The sequence below is a fragment of the Simochromis diagramma genome, unplaced genomic scaffold (assembly GCF_900408965.1).
Source record: "Simochromis diagramma unplaced genomic scaffold, fSimDia1.1 OVJJ01000026.1, whole genome shotgun sequence".
In the NCBI taxonomy this organism is placed as follows: domain Eukaryota; kingdom Metazoa; phylum Chordata; class Actinopteri; order Cichliformes; family Cichlidae; genus Simochromis; species Simochromis diagramma.
The window spans coordinates 5,860,445-5,885,219 of record NW_024386985.1 but is presented as its reverse complement, the minus strand read 5'-3'; the positions used below and the strand labels follow the sequence as shown (position 1 = coordinate 5,885,219).

General features: G+C 41.0%; 1 protein-coding gene across 8 annotated transcripts; it reads left to right on the top strand.

Annotated features, from left to right (window-relative positions):
* The first annotated feature begins 1,307 nt into the window (after positions 1 to 1,307).
* On the top strand, positions 1,308 to 22,459 carry atp8b3 (ATPase phospholipid transporting 8B3). Of its 8 annotated transcripts, none has more exons than XM_040040241.1 (31): positions 1,308 to 1,498; positions 1,670 to 1,698; positions 1,945 to 2,031; positions 4,041 to 4,127; positions 4,666 to 4,733; positions 5,102 to 5,193; positions 5,320 to 5,433; positions 5,795 to 5,893; positions 6,462 to 6,523; positions 7,064 to 7,136; positions 7,374 to 7,444; positions 7,878 to 7,969; positions 8,065 to 8,223; positions 9,053 to 9,141; positions 9,227 to 9,420; positions 9,531 to 9,739; positions 10,800 to 10,831; positions 10,952 to 11,108; positions 11,329 to 11,517; positions 11,665 to 11,777; positions 12,180 to 12,347; positions 13,605 to 13,716; positions 13,845 to 13,920; positions 14,015 to 14,138; positions 15,220 to 15,406; positions 15,520 to 15,743; positions 15,834 to 15,917; positions 15,999 to 16,223; positions 18,448 to 18,586; positions 18,795 to 18,925; positions 19,928 to 22,453. In XM_040040241.1, exons 5-31 carry the CDS (start codon positions 4,709 to 4,711, stop codon positions 20,066 to 20,068), a joined length of 3,381 nt encoding a protein of 1,126 aa, XP_039896175.1. In that variant the 5' UTR covers positions 1,308 to 1,498; positions 1,670 to 1,698; positions 1,945 to 2,031; positions 4,041 to 4,127; positions 4,666 to 4,708; the 3' UTR covers positions 20,069 to 22,453. The 8 variants fall into 8 exon arrangements, with proteins under 8 accessions (XP_039896175.1, XP_039896174.1, XP_039896177.1 ...); XM_040040240.1 differs by having other exon boundaries at positions 1,308 to 1,536; XM_040040243.1 differs by lacking the exon at positions 1,308 to 1,498 and having other exon boundaries at positions 1,551 to 1,698; positions 4,669 to 4,733; positions 19,928 to 22,454.
* The last annotated feature ends 2,316 nt before the right edge of the window (positions 22,460 to 24,775 follow it).

Here is a 24,775-nt window from a genome sequence, read left to right as displayed (position 1 = left end):
CATACATACATGAGCAATACCCCATAATGTGCTTTTTGTTTATTTTTTATTTTTAGCAGTCCAGCTCTATCAGTGACCACTAAGTGACCTCCAGTCTGGTATCAAGGCCTCATCTTTGCGTAACTGGCAGTGTTTTTACCAATGTGAAGTTTAGGAGAGCACGTTTCTGCTTAAAATGTCCACGTTTCATTATTTACTTTGATGATTTTTGTAACATAAGCTTTTGTGTTGCATGACTTTGAAACGCTGTAATTTCTAATATTCGCGTATTTTGACATATTGCCTTGAACCTTGACCAAACCCGCAGGCTCGAAGAGACAAATCCACTTTTCGTTAATGGCTCTGAGGTTTGCAGCCGTGTTGGCCAACGGTTAAACTGTTGGTGGGAACAGTCTGGCCTATTGATTGTCATTTGTTTGTGGAGGCCTTGAAGCACCCATTCCACACCACTGGCACATCACCTTAACCACTCTGCGTTGCAGCCCAGCTGTAAAAATAGATAGGAAAGATTGCCCTAGATATGCACACGCACTCACATAGAGACACATATAAGAAATAAGATACACACACACCTTCAGGTGTAGATGTGTGGCGTTTGTGGGGGGGACCTCACTTAGGAAAGAGCAATGGAGACAAAGAGATATGAAACCACAAAAAGTGCATTTAACTGACATTGAGTGAGCATCAATTCAGCAAACTGCCTTTTGTTCGGGGTTGCCACTGTTTATAAATTCACCCCTTTTGACCTTCAATTGATGCTTGATCTGCAGTGGGTGCTCACCTCCACCAGGTGGCATTAGATTCATGAGGAAGTTCAAAACACTTGTTAGAAAGGCCCTAAATAAGAGGAGGAGACAGGAGAAGACTGGTGTATATCAAATCATTAAAACGTTCCTTTACTTACATACATTAGGTTTTCTAAACTATCAAAGAAAAATGGATGAGCTCATACTTGAGCTGGATTGCTTAAGATCCAAATACATACATATGCAAATATCAGCAAAGGCAATAAAGCTTTAAAAAAAAAGAAAAAGAAAATCTGCTTATAGAGCATTGAGCAAATACTCAAGGCCAAGATTCACCAAAAAAATCGCTAATTCAGCCGCTGTTTAAACTCAGCATTCGGAGACTGACACCTGTTTAATTTGTGTGCACATTTAACAGTATTTTGCAGATAGAAAGAAAGACTGTGTGTCGGCCGTGCCTGCCTTATCTGAAAGTTTCACAGCGTTCACATTCCTGTAAACTGATACTCCCACTGCTGAGATAATGGCCGTACTGTCATATCCTCATGAGAACATTCTGGCTCATTCAAGTTATTTGGCTTAGATTCTTTTAAAATCACTAATTGTGCTTTACTCACATTTGTGATTTAAACAGTGATCTGTTATGCATGTGAGGGTTTAATGCCCCTCCTACGTTACCTTCTTTTTCCTCAGGTACAGTGCTCGGGGAGTACAGTCTGTTACTGGAGTCTTCACATGGGAGAACGAGAAAGGTGGAGTCATGTTGCACAGGGATAAAGGAGGGAGACAGGTAGCGCAGATTTGAGCTATGTAAAGCAGCTGAAGAATGGTTGTGAAAACACTCGTGTTAATGTCTGGTCGTGGTCTGTGGAGTCAGTATTAATGACTAAGCTAAACAGATGTTTGTAATGTTTTTTACACAGGCTCGTGGACTGTGCAGCAGACAATGGAGGTAAATTTGTGACTTAAAGAAAACTGTATGTTTATATGTTATTACTTAAGAATGACAGAGTTACTGTTCACAGCAGTACAAACAGGATTAATGATTAGTCAAAAGAGTTTAATATTCTCCCAGGCTTTATGTTATTCTTATTTTTTAAAAGGCTCAGACGGTTGTTTCTTAGCAACAGGTAAAATTTAGCATACAAATCTTCTGTTGATGAGTCTGTTTTGTCTTTGTTTTGGTAAAACTTTGCAGATTTAATGCAGCTGGTTGGATCTGAAAATCCTCGCGCCTCTCTCACCAGGACTGCTCGTTAGCTTCCAGATTCAGCAGGAAGATCAGGTACTCGTCTCAGTATTTTATCATACATGTGTCAGCCTGCTGTTGCCCTCAGGTTGCCTTAGTAACCTGTTGTTTATGTCAGAGGGTAGTTAATCAAGTATGAGTACGCTTTACAGAGAACTGTCTTTTTAAATCAGCAGCAGGGATTTATAAGTAACATAACACAGTGTAAGTACACAACTGATAAACCAAGAACGTACTACCGAAGGGTGTGAACGTCCAGCACATCTCCCGTATCCAATCCAGCCCATTGGTATCTTTGTAAACAGTAGAAATTGCAGAGATTTCATTAATAATTCAAATGATTTTACATAAAATAAACATTCCTACTGTGGCCATTCCAGCACCATTGCGCAAGAATGGAAAAGTAAGCAAAGGCTGAAGTATTCATAGATCTTGACAAGTTGCTTGAATAATGTGGTAAAATACTCAGTGTGAATGTTTTGCCTTAGGAGATTCACTGGGTTCTATAACATGTGATTTATGTGTAATAAGGGCAGGTAGACTTACTCTTAAAAACTGAGGTGTAGAGTTAAAATTTGCCTTATTTTTCTTGAGACATCCCACAATGTTTATCATCTGTTTTGTAACAAGGTGGTTCATTAAACATGTTTTCACACAGTGTAGTGGAATGGTGTCAGGTGTTGTGTATATATTATGCTTTTTTCTCACAGATTTCGATTCTATTTGTGGGATTGGCAGTGTTGTGACAAATAACATTTCCAGTGAGTCTTCCGTCCTGTGGATGAACTGTTATTGGTTGCTCTTGTTGTGCTTTCCGGCCTGAGATAGTGGCAAATGAACCAGTTCCTGCTGTTAGTTCTGTTAGAGTGACCCTCCAGAGAATAACAAAGATTATAATCATGAAATCCAGCCCAAGATGAGTCTGTCTTCTAGCAGGATGAGATACGCAAACACCTGAATAACAGGTGATGGCTGAAGCTTGCTACATAAACGACCTAGCAAGCTGGTAAGGAACACATGAGCTGGTTAGCGGCCACCAAATGTCCAAAAAAAAGACAAAATTATCTGCTCATAGTTTGTTTCCAGGATTTCAGAGTTCACAAAAGATAAAAAAAGACAAGTTGTTTCTTATCTTCTTCAAATTAAGTCAATATTGCTAAAGAATCATGGTCATGAGATGGCAAATTCTACTAAATTTAGTTATTAATTTTTTTTGTTATGTGTTTTTTTCCCCCCTGGAAATAACAGTGTTTATTGAAAAAGGGTTCCTGTTTATTAAACTGAGAATTTTTTTTAAGCAATAAAAGTGCTTTAATAGATTTTTAATGACATGCTTTAATATGAGACACTACTGAGGCCCACAAGTGGAAATAGTCGGTGTTCCTTTTAAATAAGCAAGTATGTAATTTGTACTGTTCATAATTTCAAAGTGATATTTTACAATTAAAAGCATATTTTACGTCCAAATCTATATGAGAACCTCACTTTTAGGGTTCAATTTTGAGTTTAAAGCGCTGGACTGCAATTCAAATGTTTTTTACAGGTTAAAAATGAGAGTTTTAGAATATTTCACAATAATCAACAATGATGTAAATGAAAATACAGTACTGTAAATGAATACACAACACAAGCGTTTTTAGCACAAATACAGAAAAAAGTACCATAAAATAAACTGCAGTAATAATGCTATAGATGAGTTCACAGTTAAAATACTATAATCAGTGTCAGTGGAAAATACAATAAAAGTGCAGTAAAAACATTAGAGTAAAAATACTGTAAATGAGATTACAGTAGAAGTACTGTGAAAGATATTAGAGCAATACTCTAAATGGAACGTACAGTAAAGTACTCCTTAATTTGTAGACAAGTTACCTGTAACTCTGTGAGTGAGGAGCAGTTAAACGAGTTTAACATCCTCCCAAACTTTATGGCTTTCCAATTTTTTAAATGGCCCAGATGGTTGTTACTTAGCAACAGGTAAAATTTAGCATACAAATCTTCTGTTGATGAGTCTGTTTTGTCTTTGTTTTGGTAAAACTTTGCAGATTTAATGCAGCTGGTTGGATCTGAACATCCTCGCGCCTCTCTCACCAGGACTGCTCGTTAGCTTCCAGATTCAGCAGGAAGATCAGGTACTCGTCTCAGTATTTTATCATACATGTGTCAGCCTGCTGTTGCCCTCAGGTTGCCTTAGTAACCTGTTGTTTATGCCACGGTGTAGTTAATCAAGTATGAGTACGCTTTACAGAGAACTGGGTAGTCTTTTTAAATCAGCACATCAGCAGTAACAAAGTGTAAGTACACGACTGATAAACCAAGAATGTACTACCGAAGGGATTGAATGTTCCACAGCACATCTCCCGTATCCATTGGATACACAATAATATTCAAATGATTAAATAAAATAAATCATAATTCCTGCTGTGGCCATTCCGTACCATTTATCATCTCCTCTCTAACTGGGTGTTTTTTCAAGTGTAAATATGTTTCTGTTTTTGTGTTTTTTCCGCTAAAACATGGTGAAAGAAGGTGAAAGAAGGTGAAACCTACTTTTCCAATAGGTTATTTTGATGAGCTCAGCCCTACTCAGATCAAATTGCTGCCTGTGTGGTCACTGAACTGCGATGAGTTTGCATGTCGGCTGATAAAACATATTTCTACTTTGTGTAGCAGCAAACAGGAGTCTACAAGCGTCCAAGTCTTCATCAACATCATGGTCAATGAAAGTGCTGAATCTGGTACGTCTCTTTTGATCTTTGTACTTTATTTCAGACACCGTATTCATATCTGTGTTCATAAGATCCGTCCAGAAAGGAATGCAGTTGGCTGTCAGTTTTGATTTGCAACCTTCACATCCACGTTGATTTTTTTTCTTATAGTAGATAAAGTTTCTTTAGCAGATGTTGTTTGAGTATTTTTTTTTTAACTTTCTTAAGACTCTAAGTGGGGGATATGAGGAGAGGACTGACAGAGGTACTATACAGCATCCACCTGCATGAAAACGCACAGTGCAGGAAATTCTTTGCATCTGTAATCACTGTTAAAAATGACTCATAAAAATCACTTTATGTAAATGTTGTCTGAGATCACAGAGTTTTTCTGACAGGCTTCACATGGGAGGTGAAAGCAAACAGCCGCCACTACCACAAACCAAAACAGAAGAAATCCTTTCTTTGCTTCCGTTGGGGGAGATCCGCTGTGAGTCAGCCATCCCACACGAAAACCTTACACCTGCTGATACATTCAGAGTCAGGCTGATGCGCTGATGTTTGCATGTGTGTCTTCTTCCTGCCCCTCTCCATGGCTCTCCACATCGGTTGCCAGGACAATGTGGTGCGCAGCTACAAGTACACCCCCTTGACGTTCCTGCCCCTGACGCTATTTGAACAGTTCCAGCGAGCAGCCAATGTCTATTATCTCCTCATCTTGGTGTTGCAGGTCAGATGAAGGCTCTGCTGTGGCGTCTCGCTTTGTTTTTACATGCTATGAATCCAAAAATCCTGCTTTTGAAGCTTTTGCTTCTGTCAGCTCAGCTTTAACAAATGCATAATTTAATATGCTGACATTTTTACATTTTACACCTGATATAGCCTGCTGCTAATTTTCTATAATTCACTTTTTTTTTTTCTTACTAGTGAGCGTGATCACAAACCAGCTCGTATTTGGTTAATGTAGCTTGTCAAAATGAACTTAACTCAGCAGACATTTGCAAGCATTTTGCATAGTTTATAATAATGGTGGAGGAACTTTATCTGGATGATGTGGCTGACGCGTGCTTGTGTTTGCATGTGGTTTCAAGTGTGTCCCTGCCATCTCATCAGTACCATGGTACATCACCATCATCCCGCTGATCTCCATTCTCTCACTGAGAGGGCTGAAAGACCTCAGCAACGACATGGTGAGGCTGCCCGTCCCTCTCTGAGCTGCATGTTTCCACTCACACAGATGCAGGAGTTTGAATATAAGTATGTGACCGGGCTCACGCATGCTTTTATGCCCATGCCACTTACTTGTTTCTCTCCTTCACTGTCCTCATTGACTCCTTGTCCTCTCCTCATTGACGGAACCAGTCATCCCAGTAGCATTAATTTATCTCTCCCATCATTAAAGCCTTTCCTTTTAAATGCAGGTGTGATGTTTTGCATGGAGAATTCCCTGGTTAAGTGCATCGCTGAGTTACGGTCGTTAACAGCTCTGGGTGAAATGCTTGCTTGACCCCTCTCTATTGACTAATCATTTAGTGGAGGGTGTAAATCTCCCAGCTGGTGTCACTGTAGAGCCCCATAATGGCATTTCTCCTTTCTCCTCTTTTCTTCTCAACCTTTCATGGCCACCCTCACTCCCTCTCGCTTGCTCCTTGTCCATCACTCTTACCCTCCACCCTTGTCATGCTTCCCAGCAGTTGCTCATTCTCTTTTACTCTCCTTCCATCTGTCTCCGTCCTTCTCTCCCTACATCCGATACAGGCAAGAAGACGCAGTGACTCTGAGATTAACTCCAGACCCTGTGACATTCTCATTTCCCAAAGGTGAGGACAAAGGCGGGGTTATTCTCTCAGGAGCCAACACATCTCCACTTTGAAACAGACCTCTAATGAACCTCTAATGAAGTGTGAATGAGTGAATCCCTGGATAGTCCCGTTTTCGCATTAGAGCAGGGCAAACGCACTGAGCAGTTTCCCCACTTATTGAAAGATAAGAACTATGACCAGCCTCTTAATGACGCATGTTTTTTAACTTCTGCTGTTTCTGAGAATATTATGTTGCAGATATTACACATATTACAGAAGAATTGTACTATTTCATGTAATCATCGCTGTCCTACAAAGACCTAACAAACTAAATGCACAAAAAAACACAACCAGTGTAAAGATGATTCATTGTTTTTGTAATTAAACAGTATGAATCTGTAAATTCCTGCCCTGAACAAAACTTTAATTTGAATGTTGGTTACTAATTATGTTTTTATGTGATGCTTTTTAAAACATTTTGCTTGAGTTTGTCTAGAAAACCATTCAAAAGGGTTTTTTCTTCTCAATCGTTCAGTTCTCGTCTGTTCTCTGTCTCAGTTTTCAAATGAAGAAGTGGAAAGACGTGTGTGTGGGGGATGTGCTGCGGATCCACAAAGACCAAGTCTTCCCAGTGAGCTTCTTGAATCATAAAACGTAGAAATGTGCAGCAATTTTTATTTGTCCTTGTTTCGAGAATATAATAACAATAATATTGTTAGAAAATACAGTACACGGTAAAAAAAAAACCCAGTATATTCTTAGGATAGCTGGATCCAACTGGATTTAGTGCGTGCTTTGTGTCAGTTTGTGTTTCCACACCTTCGCCCTCATCACCCTCTCTGCTTTGTTTTAATGTTTTCCCACCCAGGCCGATCTTCTTCTTTTATGTAGCTCAGAGCCTCACAGTCTGTGTTACGTGGAGACGGCTGATATAGATGGGTAAAGAGACACAATCAGTCCGGTCCCTGAATAATTCTCTTAAAATGTATTGGCACCACACACACTGATGTAAATGTAGAAACGTTTATGATGCTTAAAGTAGACAGTAACAGTAATGATACATTTTTTAAGTGTTTGAACAGGACAATAAAAATGCTTCAAATATGGATGTCAAAAAATGTTTGTGAAGGAGAAAATTTGAAAACATGACATAAATGTAACATCTTTATTAATAGAGGAGGCAGAGGTGTGACTGTATGTGTCAGTGCATACAAATCGTCTTTTATTGAACTCATAAACTACAGAATTAAGACCGTACGACTGCCCTCATCCATATAACCAAAACATTAATTTGTGTTTTCAGTATTTTCAGTGTATTGATGCTCTTTTGTTTGACTTTGTAATGAACACTTCCGTTTTTTTCTTCATTTAGAGAAACCAACCTCAAGTACCGACAGGCGCTCAGCGCTACACACGAAGATCTGACCTCTAATCCCTCAGAGGAGGCCCTCAGTGCCTTTGATGGTGAATAAACCTATTTTTATTAAAAATACAGATGTGCATTTATAAAAACCAAATAGTAAGAGTGAGATCTAATGTGATTTTTTTTTTTTCCCCAGGTGTTGTACGCTGTGAGGAACCCAACAACCGCTTGTACACCTTCAGAGGTCAGCTGCAGTGGCGGGGAGAGGGTCTCCTCTTGGACAGCGAGCACATCCTGCTGAGGGGAACAGTCCTACGCAACACAGCCTTTGCGTACGGCTTGGCTATCTACACCGGTACTCTTTAGATGGGAAAGAGGAGTGGAATGATGTCATCTGTGTTCAGAAAACTGTTACTTTAGTGCACAGCGATATCACTTTTACACAATGTTCCCAGATCTGCTATGTTCACCTTGCACTCTTGCCTCCACTCACTTCAATGACAAATGTTATTATGAGGAATACAATCTACTGCTAATAATGGTCCTGATTACCTCACTCTTATAGCTGTGGGCGTCTGGCAGATTATAGGCTCTTCCTGTCTTTTGAGTCATCATTGATTTGACATTATTGGACGAGGCAGAAGTGTCACGGATTCCATAGCTTTGACCCTTCCCGTTCTGGTTAAGCAGATCAGTACATCAAATTTATCCAGAGATGAGTTTCATACTATTAATCTGAAGCTGCCCACTGGTGTAACCCCAGTTAAGCCTGACAATAACTCTAAGTAAACTCGCACTCGACATAACCTGCTTCCATCAAAGCTTGCATGTTGTTGCTGTTGTAGGGCTGAGTTCAAATCAGTTTTCTGCCCTAGAATGGTTTTGTCATTTCTGCACACAAAGTTCAGCGACTTTCCACAGTCTGCGAGATTGAGACAGCATCGTCGGAAAACATAATGTGATACTTTATTGATCCCTGCAAAGAAAAACTCTCTCTTCCCCTGACCTCCCTGCACCGGGGTCAGAAACCCCCGGATCTGCTAGGAATTCAGCATCTCGCTCAAGGGCACATCAGCAGAAGCTTGTTGACATGCGGGATTGAACTCTCACCCTCTGGCTGCTTGACCGTCTACTCAATCAGCCCGGTCAGCAATAGCATCTAATAGTGGTGTTTTTAACGGCAGGCGCAGACACGAAGATCCTGAGGAACAGCGGGAAAGTGAAACTGAAGAGGACTCAGATGGAAAAAGTTTTTAACAAAGTGGTGATGGGGGTGAGTGCATGGAGGGCATGAGAATAACAACCACGAGACATTTTCTGCAGTTTTTATATACCCTGTGTGTCTGTGCTCTGTCTAGATAGTCCTGTGTGTGCTGCTGGCAGCTCTGTTCCTTGCCATTGGCAGCGGCGTGTTTTCTGCTCAGCTCATGAGACAGAATAGCGTTCTGTCTGCTCTGGTGTTTAACAGCAATGCTGTCTACACCGGATTCCTCATCTACTGGAGCTACATCATCCTTCTCAGCCCAGCCATGCCTATAGCCCTTTACATCTCGTTAGTTCCATCTACAATACTGCAATCATTTGTGGGTGGGGAGAAAAGTGGGTATGCACATCTGCGTGCGTGCGTTGGGTTATTATGCATGCATGTGTGTGTGCCTGCAGGTTTGAGCTGGTCCACACGGTCCACAGCCTGTTTATTGGCTGGGATTTGGAGATGTATTGGCAGCAGGCAGACAAACCGGCTCAGGCTAGGAATACCTCACTGAACGAGGAGCTCGGCCAAGTGGGATACCTGCTGAGTGACAAAACTGGAACACTAACCCAGAATCGCCTGCTCGTCAGACAATGCTGCATAGCTGGGGAAATCTATGGTAACAAGAGCTCCTTCTTTTACAGATTACTGACCTGAAAGTGTGTCGTGACTAAACAAAACACTATATTTAATGTGATATTTTAATTTTTCAGCTTAAAGCAGGCCAGACCAATACATGTTCTGGTCATGCCACATGGGCAGGTGGATGTTTGGACAAGCCAAATACTCTGCTTTACAAAAGCAAAACTCATTAACAGAGAATACATCAGATGATTTTGCACAGATGTTTAGAATCTGTGTTTTAAAATGTAATTGCAAAGTGCCCAGTTATGCAGTTTTTATTTGGATGAAGCCACCATGTCTGGATTGGTTGAGAGATAGAAGTTGTCAGTTAAGATTAGCAATTTTGGTTAATGTCATAAAGTGTGGCAATTGTTATTTTATTTTTGCTGTTTGCACTTCCTCAAGGCTTTGTAAACCCACAAAGGTTTTTATGTTGTTATCTTCTGTGTTAAGCACAATGAGTTTAGGTATAGTGAAATGTGCTATATTAATAAAATTGGCATTTAAACATGGGATCGACTCACTTTTGGAGTCAGCTTAAAGTAGCACAGAAGTAGCACAGAAAGAACTGTGTGTCTTTGTTGCTCAGCCGCTGATACAAAGTCACACATGAAAGCTTTAAATCAGTTTTTCTCATCAGCGTGACACAACTTTAGCAGCAATGACACAGTTTGTTCCCCTAAGAATACTTTGTTAGCAACTAATGGTCCAACAGTACAGCCTGTGCCCAGTAATGTGTGAGGTTACATGCTGAGTTATTATTTGCAGCAATTTCCTTCATTAAAAACTCGTACAAGGTAAAGGTAAGTTCAAATTAGACAGCAAAGATTTACAGTTGAACAAAGACGACTCTGGAGAAAGATGCTTACATCATAAACCTCATCCCTCGAGAAAGGCCAGCGGAGACTCCTAACATGCTCAGTGCAACAGTAACCCCAACATTCACCACCACAGGAGAATATTAATACCAACCTTCACCACAGATGACACTTTCTTTTTTCTTTCTTTAAAACATATATATTAATAAATAAATGTCTTATTTTATACATTTACAGGTGATGCCTCAGTCAGGGCAGAGGATGTAGAGGTAAACAATTACACTTTTTTATATGTACTTAACCTTATTCTAAGGTATTCCCTAAAGATCTTTCAGTATGTTTGAAATGATATCATCTTATATTCTGCCTCTTTCCCCGCCTTTGGGCAGCCCATGGATTTAAGCTGGAATCCTTTCTCCTGTGGTGGCCTGTTTATGTCAGCCCCAGCCCTCGTGGACAGACTTAGAGGGAACCAGTGTCTGCTCAGCAGACAGTTCCTTACAGCGCTGGCTTTATGCCATACTGTCATGACAGAGTGGAAGAAACGTAAGGCTTTGCACATGTCGTGAGTCCGTAATGTTTTTTACCTAAGTTGTGAATTTTGTCAACTTAACTAAAGTTAAATAAAGATTAAAGGTTTTTTTCTCTGCTATTATCTAAGAAAACCTGTAAATCACTAATCTGAATGTGCATGGCAGAATAACTGTGGTCCTTTTCTGGAAGACAACATGTTTTCCTCCTTTGTGCACTAACCGCGTTCCCACAGAGACTCCAGTTTACCAGGCTGCGTCCCCAGATGAGGAAGCACTTGTTGGTGCTGCCAGAGAGCTGGGCTGGGTTTTTCTTTCTAGGGCGAGAGATTTTATTGTTGTCTCAGAGCTGGGCATCACTCGCAGGTATCAGCTCCTTGCACTGCTGGACTTCACCAGTCAGAGGAGACGCATGTCTGTATTGGGTGAGAGCAGCTCTTGTTAAACACACGCATATAATAGCTTTTTTTCATTTGGCTCACACAGGTTTGATTCTAAGTCAAACAGCCTTTTGTTATTTCTTAGACATCCTTTTGTTTAGTCCATACTAAGAGGGGTTTTTTTGCCTTTAGTGCGGGAGCCAGAAGGTGGAATAAAGTTGTACTGTAAAGGGGCAGATATAGTGATCCTGGAGAGACTGCAGAAGGACTCTCCACACCAGGAAAGGACTGAAAGAGCTCTAGAGGTAAAGCATGTCCCTCTTGCTATTAATCCTGTTTTTAATCACTATGCTAAGCTAAATTAACGTAATGTTTTTTCCGTCCTGTTAACAGTTATCACGTACTCTGCATTTGCTCTCAAATTTCTGTGACTGCGATGTGTGCAAGTCTACACGGACTAAAACTACATTATCTTCCACTACAGTTATCATTTGTCACATCATCAAACCATCTACACACTATACTGAAGGCTCTTAATCAATGATTAGTAGGTTTTCAAGAACGGATCCAACCAGTCGTTACTAGCTGATGAGATAGCTGAGGCATCCCTGATTATCGCTTGTTTTTTTTCTTCCAGTTCTGCCTGAAGGATTACTCAGTAAATAACGTCAGCCTATCAAAAACCAATCTAACTTATCTTCTGTCAGCTGTTTGCCGAGGCCTGTCTGCGGACACTGTGCGTTGCGGTTCGATCTGTTCCTGAAGCATCATGGGAGCAGTGGAACAAAACTCTGGCTCAGTCTGCCACCATGGTCACCTGCGACCGTGACGCGCTGCTGGAAAAATTATATGACGAGATGGAAATGGACCTGCAGGTGGGCTCGTGCTCAGTGTGGTTTTATATATTGTCAGTTCTTCATTTAAAGGGTTCTAATAATGTTAATGCTTAAAGAGTTCAGCCCTTTATTTTCCCCAAAATTTATTTTCGCATTTGTGGAGCTGAGCGCAGACTGATTTAAATTATTTTTTTTCTTCATTAAAACCTGTTTTATGAGGTTAAACTTGACCAAGTTTCTCACATTATTTTTGAACTCTGATGTAGTCATACAACTTTAGACTACAATCACAAAGATCTGGTTTCATCATACACCATTTTCAGTGAATGAATCTCATGCAAAGCTTGAGGTCAGTCATGAGTTGTCCTACCACGCTCAGCACATCAAAACAGAGTTCCACTGTGACGTCCAAAATTTTAATTTTTTACTTTTTACGTTTCATAATATTTAAAATATTCTATATTAAAATGCAAATGTGTTTCTTTTTATCTATATTTGTTTATTATTTTTATTGCCCATTGTTTGGTTTAGTAACAGCAAATAGATTACTCACTTGAAGCATGTTTGTAAGTGATTAAACGTCTAACCAAACTGCACTGGGTTTGCAAGAAACTGTTGATTGACCACAGTCCACTCAGCATTATCACCACAAGCTAAAAACAGAAAATTTGCCTGCATCAGTAAAGGGGGCAAAAGTCGCAGGTCAGACCCGTAAGCTTTTTGTGTATTTCCCCTCATAGCTGAGAGGTTAACTGCATGAGGATTTGAGGCAAAACACTGCAGTGTTATTGCACTTTATGCATCAGAAACTGTTCAATAAACTGCATTTTTAAACATACCTTTGAGAGATATTTGTAGACAGTTAATTAAGATAACAAACACTGGGGATGTTTGAAAGTCTGGTAGTTTGTGATGGCGTCGTTTATTCTCAGTCTGCTCTCTGCTGCATCACTATTTTGTGGAAACTGCATGAACTGCAGTGCATGCAACAAGCACACAACACATTGATAACATTATTGCCTGCAGCAATACAGTCTTTCTCACTGTGACTGTGGTTACTTCTCTAAAATGATAATCAATTTGAAGGATGTCTGTTCCAACACATTGCAGGAGTTTTAGGGCACGCACAAATGCACAGGTAGGCACTCTTCCCCGGAAGAAGTCTTTAGTCTAATTTAAAGGGCTGATTTCATATTTTTATGGGCACAGTCATAGAACTTTGTGGTATGAAATATGTATGTAATATTTAAAAATGTGAATATGCTGTATGGATGCTGAAATTAAGTCTTGCTTTAGCTGCTGGGGGTGACGGCAATTGAGGACCGACTTCAGGATGGAGTGCCTGAAACCATTGCTCTACTTCAAGAGGCTGGGATTAAAGTATGGGTACTGACTGGAGACAAAAAAGGTATTGTGACAAGCTGTGACACGACAAGGAGCATGGCATAAATTCTGAACGTGTCATAAAAATAAAGTTTCACAGCGGTTTATGTGTTATTCTGATTCCATCTGTGACTTCTTTCCTTGTGTTTGTAGAGACTGCAGTGAATATTGGATATTCTTGCAAACTACTGGATCCTGATAGCAGAATAGTAGAATGGGACGAGCTGAGGTTAGCAGTGTTAGAAATACACAGACACATCCAACCACATGCACATACACACACTCACACCATCCCATTGATCTTTGTTTGTTTGCCCCTGCAGACAGATACTCCAGTCCCCAGATCCACGGGTCAGTTTCTTTAAGCCCAGACAGACAGAGCTGTGGGCTGTAGACAAGGAGATGGCTGTAGCAAAGACTTCCGTGGTCCTCACCGGACCTGAGCTGGTAAACACACCAACCTGTGCTATACATAGACAATGTAAAGTTTTGTAAATCTTATGATTTGCGGACGATTTGGTTTCATGAGAAGTTGTATTCTGCAGAGACATGGAGAGGCGATATTAAAAGGTGTTGAGCAGTAGATTCTTCTGTTTCTTCTTCTTTTAGGACTAATTTCTTGCGCCCAGTGGAATGATCAAACAAGAAATCATTAGTTTTACATTAATTGGAGATAAATTATCTGAATTTCAGGAGCGGGACCACAACTCCAAACACGCTGCTTCCAGTTCTCATCTATGTTTGTTCCCCCACTTCTACAAACTGTTCGTTCTCGTTTTCGTGCCTCACCCTCTCTCAACTTTTCAATTCTTTAACTCATTCACTTCTATTTAGTACATGAGGATCTGCAAGGCCCGGGAGCTGCCCCCAGTCCCCTTCGAGGGTTTTGTTGTAGGGTTATGTACAGTGAGGTGGTTAAAGTAATTTTTTAAACTCTAGAAAGTCTTCTGTTTGTTACTATCAGGCCTTTATTTCTTTATTTCAGTTCTTGTTTATTATTAAGCCTGGATTTGTTGTTTTTGAGAATTCTGATTGGTTCCTTCATAGTTTCTCGGTTCTTAGTTTTGTTGATCATTTAGCGTTGATCTTCATTTATTCACTAGTTACTTGTGCCTTCAGTTTGCGTTAGTTACTGCTTGTATTTAAAGAGTTTCTTAGTTCCTCTGTGTTCTTCCTGCATTATCTCCTCTGTAAAGTTCAAATTTCTGTGTTTCCTTGTTTTTAATCATGTTTTGCTTTACTTTTGACTTCTCTCCTGTTTCATACCTTTAGTTTTACTCCCCCCTCTGTCTCTGTCTAAATTAAGCTCAGTTTTGTCTCATTACCCTCCTGTTCCTGCTTCCTTGATTACCCTCTTGTGTATAAATAGTCCAGTCCTTCCCCTCACTCTTTGTCTGAGCATCTGTTAACGTCCTCTTTGAGTCTATTGCCTTTTGGATTTTGTATCTTGGACTTTGCATCAGCCATAATAAATGACTTTGTTATTTAAGTCTCCCTCGCATCTACGCATTTGTGTTGTTTTCCCCAGACAGAGTTTGACCAGAGGCCAGAATGGGGGGCCACATTCATGAGCCTGGCAGAACATTGTCAGTCTGTGCTGTGCTGCCGCGTAACACCTGCACAGAAGGCCGAAATCGTCACGTTGGTGAGAAAACATACCAGCTCAGTGACCATGAGCATTGGTGATGGTGCCAATGATGTCAATATGATCAAGAGTAAGGGTTTATTTGTAGTTCTACAATATAAAAAAGTAAAAATAAATCAGTGTGCTCTGATCATTTGTGTTCATGTTTTAACATTTGCCTCCTTCCTCTTTCCTCAACACCAGCGGCTCATGTTGGTGTGGGTCTGGCAGGAGTGGAGGGAGGTCAGGCGGTGCAGAATGCAGACTTTGCATTGGCCCAGTTCAGGTTTCTGCAGCGGCTGCTTCTCGTCCATGGCCGCTGGTCCTACCGCCGCATTTCCCTCTTCTTGCGCTATTTCCTGTTTAAGACCTGCAGTTTTGCCCTTGTGCATCTATGGTTTGGTTTCTTCAATGGCTTCAGTGCTCAGGTTAGACAAAAACAGATATTAAATTATGCCAGTTAAAGCCTTATAGTCACGGCATGAAGTGAGGTTCAAAAAATTACCTTTCTCTCACAGTCTCTGTATGAATCATGGTTCATCGCTTTATACACGGTTTTCTACAGTGCATACCCAATTCTTTGCCTGGCCTTTTTTGAACAGGTGAGCTGGAGAGTTTATTTTAAACTAAAAGACGATAAGTGTGAATGTCTAAACAATAAAAATTGCCTCTTTCTTTTTTAGGATGTCAGCGCAGAAAAAAGCTTAAATTTTCCCGAGTTGTACAAGTGTGGACAGAGACATGAGCTCGTGAGCCCTCTCAAGTTGTCCTTGTCACTCCTGCATGCTGTGTATGCATCGCTCGTTTTCGCCTTCATCCCGCTTGGCGTTTTCGACAACACGGTCTTTGACTACCAGACGATGGCGATCACGGTTTCCATGGCAGTTACGTTCACTGCCACGATTGAGGTCAGGATGTCTTATGGTTTTGTGTGTACATGGGCAATGACAATAAAGGGCTATTCTATTCTTTTTTCATAGATGCAGTTGTCACAGTGAAACAGAAAGTGTAACATTTTTAACTGATTTATATTTATAATAACCACGGTTAAATGTTTTGTAGATAGTTAATTAAGTTTTTTGTGAATGTTATGTTATGAAAACTTGATAATGTTTACAAAATGTTTTATAATTAATTACCTATTCATCTATAGCCACTGTTGGAATACATATTTAATCATTTGAAAGCGATCATTAAAAGTGAAGGCCTTCCCGCTGAAGGCAATCACTTTCTGGCAGAGGATCACTTTTTGGCACAACACCTGGAGATAAGGGGGCAAAACAATCGCATTAATGCTGCTGTTTGGTTGAGGCAGAATAAAGTAGTCGTGGTAAGACAATCACACGACCACTTTAAGATGGCAAAGCAACAAGGTGATATATACCACGTAAAACCAGAGTCATAATAAACAATATATACACAGACATATATACACACATATATAGTTTCGTCACGTTTACTGTCTAAGGAGAGCGCTAGAAAGCACTCTCTGCTTATGACCAAAAAATAAAAAAAACAAAACAAAAAACAGCCCGTTTGTGTTGGTGGAAAAATGCACCATGTCGACCAATCAAAAAATGATATGGCAACATGACATTTGGTTGTTTAGGTAGAGGGGGAAAGAGCGAGAGAGAGCGAGTTTTAAAATCTGAGAGATTTGTGACGTTTAGCGTGTTTGGAGTGTGTAGTTAATGTGTTGTCTTGTGTATCTCCAAAAGTCGATTCTGTTCATCTGGACGTAGCGTTTTCAGTGGGAGAAACGTTTCGTCACTCATCCGAGTGACTTCTTCAGTCTCAGCTGACTGCAGGCTTCTTATTCTGAATTCTGCAAATTCTCATGAGCATTGCATAATTATGATGAAGGGACTGACCTCCCAGCCCTTTGTTCCTTCAGTGGGCTGGTTTCAGTAATTAAGCAAGGGTATTGTTTATAAGGTTGGGGAAACCTGCAGTCAGCTGAGACTGAAGAAGTCACTCGGATGAGTGACGAAACGTTTCTCCCACTGAAAACGCTACGTTCAGATGAACAGAATCAACTTTTGGAGATTTACTTACCTGGATGATTGAGCATGCATCAAGACGTTGTGTTGTGTAGTTAGTGTGTAGTGTTGTGGATAGTTTTGTGTTGAGTGTCAGAACAATGAGGCGACTGCCGTCTCCAGGTAGAAAACAGGAGGAGTGATACACCTCTCCTGCTGTCAGACCTGCAGGTATCAGGCTGAGATGTTCTCCTTTATAGTGGACAGAAATTATTTTTTTGGAGCGGCACAAATAATTTGTGCGGCATTTTATTGAATGCAGAACAGCTGATTGTTCTGTAAATAGTTTGAAATGGTTTGAAAAAAAGGGTAAAAGGAAAATGGCTGCAAATAACTTTGTTGTTTGCAAAACTTGTGCATCTGATTTTAAAATTGACAATTTATATTTGCATTTAAAGTTATAAAATATGATTCAATAAACATGTTTGTGGTTATTACAGTAAAAATATAACTTTTTCTACTTGGATTTTATGTTTTTTTCTCTGATTTTAGATCAATTGTGTTAATACAGTATGTCAAAATGAAAACATGACTGTAAATTCAGACACGTGAGGTTGTGCTGAAAAGAATGATACCAAACAAGGGAAAGTAAATCGTTTTAAAAGGTAAAATGTAGAGGTAAAAATGGCCAATTATACCCTGGACCCCAGAGAGTGAAACTTTTTTTAAAGTAATGCAATAATTACTTTTCGAGTAATTAATAACTTTTAGAATCTTGTAACTCAGTTACTAACTCAGTTACTTTTTTGAAGAATTAACTAGTAACTATAATTAATTACTTTTTCAAAGTAACTTGCCCAACACTGGTGATCTGAACGTAATTCTTTTTATACCAGCTCTGATATAATACATAATATATTGCTCTAATTACTTTTTTTCTAACACTGATCTAAATAGGAATGATCTAACCTTAGAAAACTTAATTATAATTTCATTTTTATTTACAGTAATTGAACTATCTGCTGGTCCGTTATTTCGTATAGACTTACTATATGATTATATAAATGTTTACTATTCGGTCTCCTTTCTGACATGAACACTGTACTGCATATCCAGTTGGACTTTTATCCTTTAATGTGTTTCCACGTCTCAGATTATTCTGCTGACCAGACACTGGACCAAGTTCAACATAGCAGCTGTAATTGTCTCCGTGGGGCTGTTCTTCATCTGTACCAGGATCACCCACAACCGCTTCCTTTTTGAGCAATCACCCAAGGAATATATATTTCTTGGTATTCAGCACAGGCCTATTATTATTTGTTTGTCACTCTTGTGAGATTTTGCTTTAAGATGTGACATAACATCCCATTGTTGGACTAAAAATCAAAAAAGAAAACATGCAATAACAAGGAGCTGATTTCAATTTGTCTTTAGAAAATTGTGGCTCTCTATCCATTTCTGTCTAAAGATATAGTTGCTCTATGTTTGTCCTTTTATCAGGTGCATCTGATTACGCCTTCACTGATCCAGTTGTGTGGCTCACAGCTCTGCTTGTTGCCTGGACAGCTGTTTTGCCCTCAGTGACTGCTCACGCCCTCAGTGTCATCCTCAACGTCCAGGACAAACACAAGGTGATCTTTTTGTGCATGGGAGAGTATGAACGGAAGATCTACTTGTGTAACTTTTTGAAAAGGAATACTTCTCAAAAGGAAAAGTTAAAAATGTAAATTGTATGTCCATTTAGGTTTCGAGTCACTGAATGTCATGCTCCATATCTCACAGTTTGCTCAGTTTATGCCATCTCTCTGTCAAAAGAGAGAAGGTGTAAAAAGGGCCATAAAAACTGAGAAAAACTGTAGACTCATAAACTGCAGCTCTTGACAGGAAACACACAGAAACTTTGTCCTCACAGTCAACAATCACAGCACATACCACGCCAAACAACCTGCAGCAGCTCGTAAAAACTCCGCCAATCTCAAGTTATTCTTTCTCTGTTATTATCTGATCGTTTTCTAGTCATGTGCTGCAGTTTATTGTGAGCTTATTTTCAAAGAACCGGCAGACTCAGATGCAGTACACTAGACCAGAGAGCGAAGTTCAAAGAATTACTGAATAATGCAGCAGTTGCAGCGATGATCAGAAAATCATCAGAGACGGGATTCAACAAAGGCTGCATGGAGCACGAGGGGATCCTCAGACCACAGAGGTTGACAGAGAGTCTGTTGAGAAGTGGGTTGGCAAAGGGGTTGTGAGTACAGCATGCTGATTAGCCGATGCACCCAAGGTGTGCCGCCTGAGGAAAAAGACAGGAACCGGACAACACAGAGACACAGATACACCTGTAGGTAAACAGGTGCTGTGCTGGTGCCCAAGTCCAAAGCAGAGGTGAGAGAGCGTGAGAGACAGAGGAGGGAAAAGAGGATCAGAGAAAAGGAGCTTTAATAAGAAGACACTGGAGACAGAAAGGAGATCATGCTTGCAGTTGTAGCTGCTGCTGACATGCCCAGCCATCATCTCCGGTTCAGTTTACTGAGTTTCTTGTTACTCTTGGGTTAAAAGAAACAAAAAACACCCCCAAAAACCTTATATAAAGTAAACAGTCGCTGATATGTTTCTCCCCTTCTGTGACCCAGGTCCACAGTGTATCCCATCAGTCAGTGGAACTGAGGTCTCGTTTCAGAAGGGGGACGCCTCTCCGCCGTTCCTCTTATGCTGTCTCTCAGGGAGCTGGGTCCGGACGCCACATCACCTCAGCGACACACATGAGAAAGTGACTGCAAATCATAACCGCGCTGTCTCAAAGGCGAAAAGCGACTGACTGTGTGAAACATACATAATGGAGAGCTGCATTAAAAGTTTTTGTAACAGATAACATCTATCGTCTGCTCCTGCAGCAAACTTTTCTGTGTCTTTCAGTGTTTTGCGTATGGTTCTGTGGGCAGTTCTGTTACACTATTGTACAGATACTATTTTGAAATAAAGTTAATGATATAATGTACAAAATATATTATGCATCATAAATCTTGTTTATTATCTTCGCATTGGCACTTTGGATCTGTTCAAACAGAGGTAAAAATCAAATCTCCATCTGCTGAGGTTACAGCGGATTTCCTTTGAGGATCGAACCAAACACAATAAACTGACAGCATAGCCTTGTTTTACAATTGTTTTATTTGTTAATTTATTTCAAAACACGCAATTTACCCATATTATCCTTTTAAGTTTTTATTTTTCTGTAACAGTTATTACTCAGATTATTCTCCTTCTCAAAAGTCTCAACTAGAATGAAACTAAAAGTCCTCCACAGGCTCTCCGGCTTCTGCAGTGGGAGGAGGGGAAAAAAGGCTTTCTGAATAGACGTGAGTGGGTTTTTCCCTCGTTTATGTGGGTGCGGAGATGTGTGACGGGTTTACGCTGGGGTATGTGCACGTACACGTGTGTTCGTGTGTGTGTTTAAGTGCAATAAGTGGAATGTCCACACGGCCGGGAAATCACAGGACCCGTAGAGCTGAACATTGTCTTCTAGGTTTGGCAGCCAGATTGTCATACCTCTGATTTCATCTTTGGTTTCAGCAAACACTCTCAAAAGGCAGACTCACCCTCTCCAGCATGTGCCTGTGTCTGTTTGTGTGTCTGTCTGTCTGTCCGAGTGCAATATAAGCCACCATCTCCAGACAACTTTGTAAACTTAAGTAGGTACAATGAAAGTGTCTTTGCATTGATTGTGGCCCTTCCTTGGCGCTGGGGACAAAGACAGTCGAACATTGTAGAACGATGGAGCCATGAGTGTGGTGGATCGGCTTGCAAACATCAGCATGGACTCCATTTTGATGTCAGTGGCAGTTTGGGGCGTTCGTGTAAAGTTAAGTGATCTCAGCGTGGTGAAACATGGGATGCTGTAGTGCTCTTGTGTCCCCAGCCACTCTCACCATAACCTGAGTGACTGGGGTTACTCCGCCCACACTGGGCTCATGGGATTGGTTAATTGGCCGAGTAAATGGCTGTGAAGGTCGAAATGAGTGGGAGCGTTTAAATGTCGCGGATGGATGGGAGAGGGGGTTGAGGGTTACACTCTGACCCAGCAGCAACAATTAGGATTGGGGGGGTCAGGTGTTTGCATAGTTCTCTGTGCAAAAGCCACCAACCGGAGCCATTTTTTAATTCCTCGCGGCTGGTTACATCGTCATTACATTAGCAGGACATTGTGGTGGGTGATGGGAAACATGGTCTTTGCACCACAGCTCTTTTTTGCACTGCTGCGTCGGACTACAATGGTGGCGGGGAACTGGTCATGCGATCGTCGGTTCGAGGGGTTTGAGCTGTGAGATCTGGTCGAGATGGGACGAAGGATGAACGAGTGAGTGGGGCAGTCGTTTGGCAGTCGGGCACTACAGCATGTCACGATTCAGAGAGCCTCTTTTCCGCGTGATTTTGTTCTTCCGTCCTTCCCTTCCTCTGGCCTGCCCTCTCTCTACCTTTTTTCTTGTTTTGAAACTGATTGTCTTCTACCATCACAAAGACACTTGGTTCTGATTGATTAACAGGTAACAGAAGAGGGAGAGCACAGTGTGACTGGGGGTGTCTACATCAGTCCCACCGGCAACCTATTCAATCCCACAGAGAAATGACACGAATATGCTGTTTGACAGTAGATGCGGACGACACTTCAGGCGGGATGATCGGTTGCCACATGGTACTGCGGTTGGTCGGTCAGTAAGAAATGGTTTCAGATTTTTGCATGACAAATATTGCAACCCATAGCAAAGGAACAGAAAATAGAAATAGTCTTCCACATAGGTACAAATGAACACATATACATTGTACACAGACCGAAGGAAAGCATGTAGACAGACGTACAGGTATCGGAAGGCCGCTCAGGTCTGAGTGTGTCCCTGTGATTAACTCCAAGTAAACAGCCCGTCTTTGGAAAAGCAAGACACACGTTTCAGGACCCGAGTGAGGACCGCAAGCTGAGGAATGAAGATTGAATGCGATTGATTGGGAGGAGAGGAGTTTGACCTCCCCCAGCACACACTGCCCCCTACTGTTTGGATTTATATACATCAAAGAAACATTGGGGAAAGGGGAAGGGTTGCAACAACACATGCACACAACCAGTGAATCCAACAGTGACAGAAATTCTAAAACAAAGACCCCTCCAACGCCTAAAACCCAAATCCTCCCACCCTGTTTTGTTTATTTTTGATAACCAAACTATTACCCCCACCCTTCTCCCCCCACACCCAAGTCTTTCCATCCTCCTCCTCTCCCCACAAAATCACAGGTCATTCCTGTTGGTTTCTATACAGTTATACAATATCCATGCACAAAAGAAAAAAAAAGTGCACCTTCTTTTCAACAGGAGGTGCTGGTCTTTAATATTCTAAGAACATCAGGAGCACTTGAACACACCCAGGAACCTTCAGAAGTAACTGTGAAACTGTTTTTTTTTCTTTTTGTTTTTTCAGAGAAAAGACAACTGAAAGGCAGAAGAAAGCTAACAATGGATATAAGGTTATTCCTCCTTTGGTTTAACATCAAATTTTTGGTTTATAATTCAACCCAAATCACATTTTTGTCATTTCTTTCTCTCTTTCTTTCTTTCTTTCTTTTTTTGTTGTTTCTTTGAATGTAGGCGTCTGTGAGAGAGCTTTGAACTAAACATCTGAAGCGAGCAGCTCTCGCTCGTCTCCCTCTATTCTCGCCTTCTCTTCTGTCTCTTCTTTTCTCGCGTGACCCTCCACAGAAACATTCACAATGTCTTTTCCTTTATGAAAACAGTAAGTACATGCCGTAGCAAAAAACAAACGAGAGAACGTACGAGAAAAATAAGCAAACGAATAAAAGGAATTTAACAGTATAAAGCTTCAAGTCACAAGTTCCAAAACTAACTATCATAGTATCATACTTTCATAATCATTGTTATCATTAGCAGTATTATTTTCAGTTTAAATTACATAAAGTTTACATGAAAGGTTTTTGAGGTATTTCAGAATTAATTGTCAACACACGCCTACCAAGTCCTAGCACTAGCCAGGGGGAAAGTTGACTGGACAGACAAGGTGGAGGGAGGGAGGAGAGAGTGTGTGTCTATAAACTGTCAGCGAGTCTTCCACACTTTTCCAGTGCAGCCTCTGTGCTTGCACGCAGTGGGGAGAAAGAAAGCCATTTGGCATTTAAGATTTTATAACAACAGCCCTCTGGGTGCTTACAGCCGCCGCCTCTTTACCCTTCTCTTTCTCTGTTACACAAAAATATCTCTGATGTGAGGAAGGTAAAGCGGCCGAGAGCGTAAGCAGGCCGGGCGGAAAGCAAAAGAGAAACACGAAGGCTGAGAGCTAGCAGAAGATCGACGATACGGCAACGAAGACTCCGACAGATTAAGGAGTAACATATAATTTTGTTTCAAATAAATAGCGTATAGAAAATGTTTTATAGACTTTCTACATGATAAAGTGCTTGTATTCTAGTGTATCAAGATGGAAAGTCAATATGGGAGAAAATGCTGACACAGCCCCCACTCTGTGTCCCTCTCTTTGGCCCCCCTTTCTGTCCATCCAATTATGGGTGCATTGTCTGTGTGAGCACACGCTTGTAAGTGGGTATGCCGCTATATGCATGCATCTGTGTGTGTGTTTGGTGTGTGGGTGTGTGTCCAGTGCAGTCCCACCCGTGGTTGAAGGGAAAAGGCACTCAACTCTGTCTGCAAGGCAGCCACCTCCTCCTATGTGGCACAATGCAGTCTGACTGCGCTGTTAGTAGGAACATGTGTGTGTGTGTGTGCGTGTGTGTGTGCGTAATATCATCAGTGTGTTTGTAACAGTTTGGGGCAAAGAGGGGGGGCTCTCGTTTTTTTGGTTTGTGTCCCCCTAGGCAGTTTGTGACTGGTAGGCTGCAGTATCTTTGGTATTAGTGGCGGTTTCACAAACCACTCAGCTTAGTGAGGTAGCCACATTGGTTCTCACTACTACAAACGTCATTTTGTCAGTGTCATTCCTAAAGCTGAATCTAGCTATTTATCTATGCTCACTGAACTGTATACCACAAGTCAATTTAAGCTCATCATCCTTTGGCGACGTTAACTCACTGCTTACAGCAACGTGAAGTTAGTCAGTACCTCCTGATCAGCTCCTCTACAATGACCACCTCTTATCTAATCTGCACTGCTAATCTGACTACATTGTTGGAAATGCTACAGTTGCATCTTAAGACCACACAGATAACTACGGAGTCCCAAGCGTAAACGCCCCGCGCCACCACCACCCCACCCTCCAATAAAACATAGCGAGTCAGCCAGGACATTTGGAGGTCATGTTTTGTCCCTCTTAATTTTACCCCATCCTCAGGGCTCAGCTTTAAAGGGGCGGGGGGGCTGAGAGTACCACAGTTCCGACACGAAATGCCAAAGGAGAGAAAGTGTCTGTCATTTATTCTTCTCTTCAGCAGCTCCCTGTTTCTCTTGTCTTTTCTCTTTCTTGTGG

What these genes read in the sequence shown, in the direction of transcription:
- atp8b3 (XM_040040242.1), top strand. Translation starts at nt 4,709, where the DNA reads ATGGTCAATGAAAGTGCTGAATCTG. An exon ending in GGCCCTCAGTGCCTTTGATG is followed by an intron (nt 7,970 to 8,064) that starts GTGAATAAACCT and finishes TTTTTTCCCCAG; the next exon opens with GTGTTGTACGCTGTGAGGAA. An exon ending in ACGTCCAGGACAAACACAAG is followed by an intron (nt 18,926 to 19,927) that starts GTGATCTTTTTG and finishes TCTGTGACCCAG; the next exon opens with GTCCACAGTGTATCCCATCA.